Source organism: Brassica napus, chromosome C8 (genome assembly GCF_020379485.1).
Source record: "Brassica napus cultivar Da-Ae chromosome C8, Da-Ae, whole genome shotgun sequence".
Lineage (NCBI taxonomy): Eukaryota > Viridiplantae > Streptophyta > Magnoliopsida > Brassicales > Brassicaceae > Brassica > Brassica napus.
Window position 1 is genome coordinate 47896060 of NC_063451.1, and position 11452 is coordinate 47907511.

Consider the following 11452-nt stretch of genomic DNA (forward strand, 5'->3'; position numbering starts at 1 on the left):
TAGAATAAATAAATCAAAAAATCAATCTTATCTATCGTATATGATATAACTAAATTTAAACGATATGAAGAGTATATATATATTAACATAAACACCTATTAAAATAAAATTATTTATTTATATGATTTTATCATCATTGTATCTTATTATAGAAAAAAATTTAAACATTGATCACAAAAGTTTATGTGAGACTTTTAACAGTTTTAGTAATTTATACTCGTTTTGAAAAATTCAAAATACATCATATACAAAAAAATCTAAATTTTTAATATATGATTAATGTAATTGTGTAATTTATTTTAGTAGTAGATAATTAAACAAAAATAATAGAAAGCATACATATTATTAGCAAATCTTCATTATTTAAAATCATTAATTACTATATATATCATAATCACATTAGGTAATTCCGTACGTTTTATTTAAGGAAATAATATATAATAAATAGCCATCTTGCTTTAGTTAATATCATATAGTATCATATAGTTGGTATTAAATGTTTCTAGTGAGATATAAAAATTAAATTGGATCAACATGTTTTTCAATTTCAATGTGAAGCTGACACGTAGGACTAATTAACTACCTAATTGATTGACACATAAGCAAAGAGTCTTTTTTAATTATTAAAAATTGAGGTTATATCTTTTCAAATGTTATTCAATTAATCTATAAGGGATTATCACTTTCACTATTTTAAACATCTAGCTTGAGTCCCCATTGTAGATTCTTTGATTATAATTCTTAAGTTGTAACAAGTTAATTAACACTTTATATGAATAATATAGCTCGTCATTAACTATGTATCCATTCGTTCTTCCATATTCTCATCGTACATAGTTCGTTATTAACTATGTATTCAAATAGCTTAGGTTACAAGTAACTAATCTAAATTGTGGAAAGGCTTGTATGCCTTTACACTACTTATGAGGCCGACAATGGATCCTACTGCAGCTAGGAGCGAAACAACCAAACAAACCAATACAAGGAGTTTCAACCCTATCCATCTCATAGTATACTTCTTAACCTTTTTCTGCGAGATGTGCATCTCCACTGGGAAGTAAACTGTTAGCGGCCAGAATGTGAGTGCTCCGATAAGGCCCAAGATCGCGTTGAAGAAGGGGAATATCATTGCTGCAACTGTTGTCAAAATCACATAGGTTGACCTCCAGACCAATCTGAAGAAGTTGATGCGACATTTCCCTAGCAATGGTATGTTTATCGAATAATCTTTGGTGATAAAGTTGCTTTCTGGCCACGCTTTGTTGCATTTCTTCTCAATAAACTGGAATATTGGTTGTGCAAACACCTGCCCATTACAATAACATCATCAATGTTCTGTTTTATTTTTCTTGAGCCTTAGGTAACTTCAAAATTGTGAGTGGTAACTCAAAGTAGCTACTAATGCTTTTTTGTAATCCTAGTAAAACATTGGAATTGACCTTCATTTTTTTATGGAAATTATATACAAAGACTTACAGCAGGATTATCGGGAGGGGGAAAGGGTTTTTAGTGGGGTTTTTAGGTGGGAGGGGGCCACAAAAAAGGAAAAAAATCGGTTACAGGAAACCCAAAATAAGGATCGCTGGTCGGTGGGTTTTTGAACTGTTTGCGGGCCCCACTGATACGTGGCGGCCCGCAATTGGTTGGTCTTTAATTTTTTTTTTTTACCCAGAAAAAAAAAAAAAAAAAACATGTGGAGTTTCAGCGTTAATGATGGCCTTAGACCTCAAAATTATGAAAAACAAAAATTTTAATTTTAAAAAAGATATTTATAGTCTCCAGAATCTCAGATCCAGCCATGAGAATAGTTCGAAACTCTCACTTTTTAATGAGTTACCTGATAGGCTGCGATTAGGTGGACAGCAATGCAAGCATTAGCAAAATCAATGAGCCAGTAAGGCTCATAAAAACCAAAGTCAGTTAGGAAGTCTCCAGGGGCTTGGTTTCCAAAAGCAGCATATCCGATGCAGCCACATAAGATGTAGAAACCAGTTGTAGTTGAAACTCCAGCAAGGCTTGCTTTTTTCATGACTTTGTTCTCTGGTGGGCTTGATCTCAGTGTATCCTACAAAAGAGGAAACAAGCATATATATGAGCAACACTGTCTTTAAGAGCTACTATACATCATATTAACTCTAATCTATCCACCATTAACGTTAAGAAGTAAAAAATAATTCTTGATAAGAAAACCTTTTTTTTTTTCAAATTCTTGATAAGAAACCTAATAGCATTTTTTTTTCAAATTCTTGATAAGAAACCTAATAGCATTTTTTTTTTCAAATAAACATAATAACAATGTGAAGTCATTATTCCAACCAACACATATATTCTGCGATTTAAATACAAATGATAGCCAAAATTGCTAGACACTATTTTCATATTTTGTGACCACCAACATCTCTAATTGAAAGAATGCATGCCTGAATCTCAACGAGAACAACGGAAAATGCGTACGAAAAGGCAATGTCTCCAGCTGCTTGAAACGACCTCCATATTTTGTCAGACGCAGTTACGTCTACTCCAACCACCGTGCCCGTCAGATCCGTCTTACCAACCTTCCCACCTTTCATATCATACCGCTTTAGCCATTAGTTTGAAGATTCGCATATATCTATCATCTTACAAATCTATGAGAATTCTATAATTAGGCCTAGATCCAGATGATTTTATACAAACAAACTTTTGAATGTACAATATACATGTATATAGACATATTTCAGAGCTCCTACTTTTCAATAAAGAAAACTGAAAACTAGACAACAAAAATGTATATACATCAAAATATTTGCATAGGGTTTAGAAATAGCTTGAGAATGTTCTACAAATATATTTCGACAGTCAAACATAAGATAGGAAGGGAAAACGTACTTGCCAGAGCGGCCAAGGCCAAGCCAATTCCGATGGATGCATAAGAGAAGGACATAACGGTGGCGATAATGGAGAGAAAAGAGAGCTTGTGAAAATTATGAATCTGACTAAGAACAATCTGGATGATACCAAACGCCGCCATGAGTGGATAATTCGATACGGAACATTTTGCACCATGTCCCTTTTCATGAAAACAATTTGCTTTCCCTATCGCTCTACCCAATACAACATCAAACAAGACTTTAATATTTTCTTCAAAACATGTAGTAACCATGCATGTGACATTATATATCAAAATAAATCATAAGTTGTAACTTACACTAAGCTTATGGAGGCAGTGATGGTGTAACCAATAGTGATCCCTACTAGACTCCCGTACTGTGCCAGACCACATAGCTTCACTTTCCAACCACCTGTCGTTTTGTGGTTTTTTGTTTTGTTTGAAATAAAACAAGTCAACATACCTTTTTGGTTACTACTGTCGTTAAAACAAATACCAAAGGTCCAAAGTAGTAGCTGAGTTAATAATGCTATATATTCATACCAAGGTAAGCTCTGACAACGTCCATGTAATTATAATTACGTATTCCTGTGTCCGGAGATCGATAACAGTCGGCAAGCATTGTAGATGTGAAGTAATTTATAACGGCAAAAGTTACCAAAATCACTGTTCCTGCCACCCAACCAAGTTGTGCTATAGCCCAAGCCAAGGACAAGACTCCGGAACCTATCACAGCAGTGATAATGTGAGCACTTGCCGTCATCACCGTCCCCGTTCTCTTCTCCCGACCATCGTCGTCGAAGTTATTCCCGGCGGCTTCCACGGCCGAGGGATTATACTCAGTGTGGAAGCTTTTCATTTCTAGAGGAGAAAAACCGAGGAAGAGAGGAAAGTGATATAAGGATAGCCAATGAAGAGTAAATGACATATCTATATACATAGATATATAGATGATGTAGTTGTACTAACGTCAATGTTTATGATATTTTGGAGACTTTTTAACCTCTCTTTTTGGCAGGGTCAATAACAATAATTACAATTTACAAAGCATGTTCGAAAAGGAAGTAGTAAATAGATACAATAATTCAAGGAATAACTTTAACCAAGAAATAGCAGAAAAAAGGTAAGTCGATTCGTTCTTTATAGCAAAATCAAATCTAATATCAAATCGCTTTTCTTGGTGGTTGAAGAATAAATGATTAATTATGTATTTGATATCATATAGTGCGCTAAAGCATCTAGGTGAAGACGAGAGACGGTCTTGAGATGACTCTTAGTGTTGATCATAGGATACGTGCTTGGGGCATGTGTTTGTGTGTGAAATTCGAAACGACTGATGCATATAAAGTCGTATTATCTACTTTGTCACTTATTCGATCAGGATGATATTATTTTGTAACGGATAGAATAAAAGAAGAAGAATAAACACAAGTATAAACAAGAGATCAAAAGCTTGAGACTAAAGCTTATTCCAATGCTGAATTTTCGTGTCGTTTCTTTCCAGACATTGGACAACAGAAAGTATTATACGACACACAACCTATCAGTATTTTGATTAGACGGTAAAACAATTAGTTCATAATTGATGAATTGTAAATATGGTCAAACTTCTCAACATAATTGAAGAAGTTTGCATCATTCAAAGGAAGATTTCAGTTCTTCAAGATCTCCTTCATTCACGGGACTCAGAACACAGTTGTTGATGAACTGCAAAATCGTTTTATCGTGATTTAATTGTTGTGGTTATGTTATATTGGTCTACCTTCCCAAACCATCTATGGTTTGAATAATAGAACCATCTCTTGACATAAGAAAAAAGCTTAATTATTCTAATGAATTTTGAAAGCCAAACGTATAATTTCAGTGTCTCATCCCTTTTTCGTTCTCTCTTTCATTTTCTTGAAAAACAATTCAATTTGATCGATCGCAATTACATACACATATATAATATATCTCTATAATATTATTTGAGAAATCAGTTTTTATGTGTTGCGACTCACGTTAATTCTCATAATGGTATATTACATTACTAACCTTAATGAATTAATATTATTTTTTTATTGTCATTATCAAAATTTCTACTTTAGTTTTTATGAATATTTAGTTTTTTTTTTAAATAAAAAGGGAAAATATCTATAAACTATTTTTATTTTCTTTTTAATATATATGTATATATATATAATCATATCAATATCATATAGAAATTTAGTATAAAAAAATAGTATCAAAAAGAAAATATCTTAAAAGTAAAAATACATGAGAAATTCCCAACGATAGCCATTTTTAAGTTTTTGTCACAAAAACAGCTATAATGAAAAAAATGACTAAAATAAGTTTTTTTAAATGGTAAAAATATATTTTTATCCTAGGGTTAACTAATCTAGACTTATGGTTTAGAGTTAAGGGGTAGGATTTTGGAGATATGGTTTCAAATTTAATAAAAAAAATATTAAAAATTTCAAAATAAAAAAGAGCTATTTTGGTCATTTTCTTTCTTGAGTGTTATTTTTGTGACAAAAACTTAAAAATGGTTATTTGAGAGAATTGCCCAAAATACATAGTGATTTGTTATATATAAAACATGTAATTGACAATAAGAAATTTCATTTTATATAAATCTCAATTTCATAAACTATTTTACTAATTGCCATTACTAATATTATATATTTATATTTTCGTTTTTCTTAATATTTTTTTTATAAAATCATATATCATATAGGAATTTAGTATCAAAAATAATCTTAAAAACAAAAATATAGTGATTTTTGATATTTAAAACATATTATTAAAAAAATGAATTTCATTTTATACAAAATATCACTTTCATAAAATTTTCTAGATACTTTTTGTTTAAGAACGTTTTTCTATGATTGTTAATAACGTTAGTTAAATATTTTTTATTTAAAATATAATAATTTTTTTCATAAGAAAAAGTCAATTTAGTTACTAAATCAATATTTACTTTAATATACTAAAGAAAGTTCTTTTCTCTTAATTATAAATTTTCTTAAATAATATTTATTTTTTGGATAGTTATTCAATCTCTTATTTTAAACAAACTCTCTCACATTTTTATACAATTTTTATTTTCATAATTATACATTCTCAAGCCTAATACTACGTGAATGTTTCAATATATATAAAAATAAACAAGTAATTATCTCAAATCCAATTCTATTAGCAAATTGTTTTCCTATAAATATGGTATTTAATAAAAGTAATTAGGTTACTATTAAGTTATAAAACTCTAATGGTCGACGTGGTTTTAAAAGATTTTAATTTGATTCACTTATACAAATTCTGATAAACACTTCAAAATTTTCTCATAAATTTAAGCCAAAAATATATATCAATTATTAAATACATATTTAGAAATTTGAGAAAATAAAATTAATTATATATAATCTGAGTTAGTATAATTAAAATTCAATTGGAAAATATATACAACTCAACATACCAAAAATAACTTAGCCGATCCAAATTATTATACCCAAAATAAAATATTTAATTAAGGTAACAAAATAACGTAATTTAAAATAATATTATATTTGTATTTCAAATATATAAACTACAAAATAAGTTAAACTTATCAATAAATAGAAAAAAAAAAATGTAGTGCATAAACACGGAAAAATATATCTTTAATAGGAGTGCTCTTATAAACTCCTACATGGGCCTGATAAACTACTGAACTAAACCGGGCATTATTTTCAGAAAAATAAAAAAAACATTTATTCTTTTTCGGACCAGATCCCTTGTGAAAAATAAAGAGATAGAGTCAAAATATCAAACACATAGGAAATAGTGTTGTCGCATGAACATTCATTCATCCATTCATCTTTCTTTTACCCGACAAAAGTAATAAAAATCTGAGTAAAACTTTTTTGCTTTCAGAAATCCTTTTTTGAGTCTCTCGACATAACATCTTGTTTGTTTGTTCCCTACCATCATCATTTGTAACGTTCCCAGATCCTCTGTTCTTTTTTTTTTTTTTTAATCTTTTTGCCCCCTCTGTGTTTCTTCTGCTGCTAAAGGGTTTGTCCTAGGAAAAGAGAAAACCCTAGCAAATCTCCGTTTCCATATTTATCTGAATCGTCAGATCTTGGTTCCTTTGTCCTTTCTGCTCTGCCATTGATATTATTCTCTTCCATTTCGAGGTAAATGTAGCTACGTTTATCTTTTGTCATATTCTTCAAGTTATACGACTCTGTTATCTCCTGCCATCGTTTAGTATTTAGGGGAATGTAGTTTTAGCTTTTCGAAAATACATTTGCAACTCACCAGCTTCAGATTGGGGGTTTTTTTTAGCTGTTGACCTTAGACGGCTTTAATTAATCAATCTCAGACTTTTGTGTTGTTTGCTTTTATCTTCAGGGTTTTCATTGATTCTGAAACACAGACACACACATCCCAAAGTTGTAACAAGGGTGATGTGAGTTCGTTCCTACCATATGTTAAAGCGTCTTGGATGGTTAATTGGACTCAGCCAACGAAGTAGGCAAACCAAGACTCTTGATGCCCACCCTTACGTAGCCACCAGGGTGGTCAAGCCTGTTCTCATGGTCGACACTGTTCAAGAAATCGCTGTTTATATCCATAGGTTCCACAACCTTGATCTCTTCCAGCAAGGGTACACACTATTATCACCATCTCATTTATTCTTACCTTTGAGTATTTTGTATCCTGTCTCTGATTCTTTTAATTCTCTTAGATGGTACCAAATAAAAATCAGCATGAGATGGGAGGATGGTGATAACAACAAATCCTGTGGGATTCCTTCACGAGTCGTTCAGTATGAAGGTAGTTACTCTCTTCTCCATTTCTCAATCATTTGGCAAGAGTATAATTTACACAATGAGAATCAATATATACCACAGCTCTTGATTCAAGCTCAAACGACTCTTCTGGAGTCTGGAAGATAGATGACAAAGACAACAGTTTCTTAACGCAGCCCTTCCGCATCAAATACGCTAGGCAGGACGTTCGTCTCTGCATGATGGTCTCTTTCACTATGCCCCTGCAAAGATACGAGGTACCTATTCTTTCTTTTTCTAGTCGTGTGCTTAATGGTGTCTACTTGGTTGACCTTAGTAAATGATGATGCAGGGGCCAGCTACATCTGCTGTTATACTGAGGTTCGAGCTTTTATATTCTCCAATCGTGGAGAATATATCACTCGCTCACTCAGATGATTCTCCTGCATCAGTTCATGATTTTCGCATTCCTCCTAAAGCCCTCTCAGGCGTCCACTCTTACTGCCCGGTCCACTTTGACACCTTTCACGCCGTTCTCATCGATGTTAGCGTCCACGTCAGCGTCATGAAATCCGCTTCTTACAAACGGCCTGCAGTTTTTTCAAGGTAAGCCGCTTACATTTTTGGATTCTGCATCGTTCACCGCCTCTTCAGTTAAATATATCAATTATGTTTTGGTGCAGTGATGCGAGTAGTGGTAAAAGTTTATCCAGCGGTAATTCTCAGTCTTCCAAGAAAGTATGTGTGCTTACACTATCTTATCATCATAGCCAAACTTTTACTTGATTGACCAAATTGATTTTTTTCTTTCTAAACAATATTTTTCTAATTGATTAGCAACTCTTCAATTAGTTAATTAATGTTACAAAAGAACTTTATTGAGTATCTTGTTTGTTTTGTAGTAATGCCTCTCTTTCTCGAGATTCTTACTCTATTTCTCTTGATTGTTTTGTAACTCACTAGGCCTTTGCTCAGATAGCTCCTGCTGACAAGCTGGTGTCATTCGTGAAAGCCTTACTCGGAGCTCGTGACACTTTACTCGAAGAAATGCCAAAACTCAGCAAGGCCATTGACCAAACAATCGACTTGTCTGAGTTTGTATCCACTATGGACAAAACTCTTTTATCTGACGCTGCTTCAACGGAAAAAACTGTTGATGTTGAAGGTTCAGGACAAGGCAAGCAACAAAACAATCTTGAGGTCCTTGCTTTTATTTTGCAGCAGAGTGTTCTTTATCTATTGTTTTTGTTTTCACTATGAACATGTTTCTTCCATTTTTGGCACAACAGTTAAAAACCTCACTTGATTTAGAAAGTGATGACTGGCTTCATAACTTCTCAAAGGAGCATCTCTCTCGCACATTCCACTTACTGGGCACTCAGCTCCATTATCTCTGGAATACCTTTCTGACATTTCATCGGTAACTTCTCTTACCTTGCAGGTTCAGATTGTTTATATATATACTGTTTCTGATGATCATTGGTTTTATTTGTCCTTTTCAGGGATAATAACACAAAAATCTTGGAATATCTTCGAGATACCTGGACGAAGGATCGAAGAGCTGAGTGGTCAATATGGATGGTGTACTCCAAGGTTGAAATGCCACATCACTTTATAAGTGGAGTGGATGATACTTCAAACCATAGTTCCCACAAAAGAGTCACAAGTGCGTTGAAGCTGAATGATGTGAGTTTATAATTTACAGTAGTCCATTGGAATGCAAAGCTTGGCTCTCTCTATTCATCCAATATTTTGCTCTTATGCAGCCTGCGCAAGTTGCAGCCACTCGCGCTGAGCTTCACCGTCGAAGTATTGCACAAATGCGGGTTTGTTTTTCTTCCTTCTCTGCTTCGTGTTGGCTTTATAAGTTGTAATAATAATTCATTTGTGTGACAACTAATGATGTTGCAGATTAACAACCGAACGGTGCAAGACATGCATATATTTGGTGATCCTATGCGAGTTCCTATTGTTATAATTGAACGTGTCTGGAATGCACCAAGGCGTACATTCAGTGAAAACTCGTACATGAGACATGTTGACAAAATCGATTCCAGCTTACTTAATGGGCATGATGACGAGAGCGGGACAAGAAAACATAATAACTCACAGCATGGTGGACGTGAGCTGAAGATTGTTGTTTTTGTTCATGGTTTCCAGGCAAGTACCATTTAGAATTTTTAGTGAATAATCATTGTCCATATTGTTCAATTTATTTTTCCTCTTTTAATTTTGCAGTTACCACTTTCTTTTGTATATTTTCAGTTTGTTATTCATTTACATGATAGATTTTTGTTAACTACTATAGGGGCATCACTTAGACCTAAGGCTTATTCGGAACCAGTGGCTCCTCATTGATCCAAAGATAGAGTGTCTCATGTCCGAGGCAAACGAGGACAAAACACATGGAGATTTCAGGGAAATGGGGCAGAGGCTTGCGCAGGAAGTTGTTTCTTTCTTCAAGAGGAAAATGGACAAACATTCGAGATACGGGCGGTTGAAAAAGGTCAAGCTGAGTTTTGTTGGACATTCAATCGGCAATGTCATCATCAGAACTGCACTAGCAGGTAAGAATCTAGACAATTCTCTTTTTTTTTCTAAAAAAAAAAACAGTTTGTTCTGTTTTGTGTTTTATCTTTGTCTCTTTGTTGCAGATAGTTTGATGGATCCATACAGGAAGTATCTATATACTTACATATCGCTTTCCGGTCCACACTTGGGTTATCTGTACAGTTCAAACTCATTGTTTAACTCTGGGCTTTGGCTCCTGAAGAAGTTAAAGAGTACTCAGGTTATTCATCAGCTTACGCTCACTGATGATCCTGATCTTCAGAATACTTTCTTTTACAAGCTCTGCAAGGTAGAGAAAGATCTTAACATTTTCATCAAGATTTGGTACCATTCTCTGGTTCTAATGTCAGTTCTGAAACTCTTTTCAGCAAAAGACTCTTGACGGTTTCAAGAACATAATTCTCCTGTCTTCACCTCAGGTACATTAACATCAGTGTTCTAAAAATCGGTTTAGGCATTCAAAAAAGTGGTCTAGACATCCATCAGTGGTTCGCCTAATTAATACTCCTCTATTAAACTCCTAATTACCGTCTAGAGATTTTTGAACATAATACTAACTAATTAATGCAATAAGGATGTGTTGGTCAAAAGATACAAATATCTTGCTAGATTTGATGCTAGTTGTAATTATCTTTTTTGGTTATCGCAGGATGGGTATGTTCCATATCACTCAGCTAGGATCCAATCGTGCCAACCAGCTTCTTTCGACAACTCAAAAAGAGGAGCCGCGTTCTTGGAGATGCTTAATAACTGTATGGACCAAATACGTGGGCCATCCCCTGAAACACCTCACCACCAGAGAGTGTTCATGCGCTGCGACGTCAACTTCGACACAACCTTGTATGGTCGTAACCTCAACTCGTTCATTGGTCGAGCTGCTCACATCGAGTTCTTGGAGTCTGATATCTTTGCAAGATTCATAATGTGGTCATTCCAAGATCTATTCCGCTGACAAAAAATCTTGGTTACTGAGAATTCTTTATCTCTTTTTTTTTTTAGATAGAGAATGATACAAAAAATGTTGTATATTAGTAGTAGTTAACTCTTTTGTTGCAGCAGAAGCTGTTATTTTGTATGTTACCATCAACTGTGGTCTATGTATGGTGTTTACTTGTTAGCTTCTAGAATCTCTATGGATCGCTAATGATTGTTGTGACACTTTAGATTGGTTTACAGATATCAAGTTGAAACCACTAACAAAGCTAGGCCATGTAGTGGAGAGTGGACTTTTTGCCCACCACGTATCCTCTCATGAATG

General features: G+C 33.6%; 2 protein-coding genes across 2 annotated transcripts; one reads left to right on the plus strand and one right to left on the minus strand.

Annotated features, from left to right (window-relative positions):
• Nucleotides 1-786: 786 nt before the first annotated feature.
• LOC111198560 (amino acid permease 8) lies at nt 787-3834 on the minus strand. The gene is made up of 6 exons (XM_022714202.2): nt 3413-3834; nt 3188-3281; nt 2869-3083; nt 2421-2563; nt 1838-2065; nt 787-1306 (listed from the first exon to the last, which is right to left on the minus strand). Exons 1-6 carry the CDS (start codon nt 3807-3809, stop codon nt 881-883), a joined length of 1503 nt encoding a protein of 500 aa, XP_022569923.2. The 5' UTR covers nt 3810-3834; the 3' UTR covers nt 787-880.
• Nucleotides 3835-6686: 2852 nt separating this feature from the next.
• LOC111212633 (protein FAM135B) lies at nt 6687-11311 on the plus strand. Its single transcript, XM_022714206.2, has 15 exons — nt 6687-7026; nt 7244-7499; nt 7581-7669; nt 7747-7901; nt 7976-8229; nt 8307-8361; nt 8587-8823; nt 8913-9043; nt 9126-9309; nt 9390-9449; nt 9535-9783; nt 9932-10190; nt 10278-10483; nt 10563-10613; nt 10844-11311. The coding sequence occupies exons 2-15, from the start codon at nt 7321-7323 to the stop codon at nt 11144-11146; spliced, it is 2412 nt and encodes an 803-aa protein (XP_022569927.1). The 5' UTR covers nt 6687-7026; nt 7244-7320; the 3' UTR covers nt 11147-11311.
• Nucleotides 11312-11452: the final 141 nt, after the last annotated feature.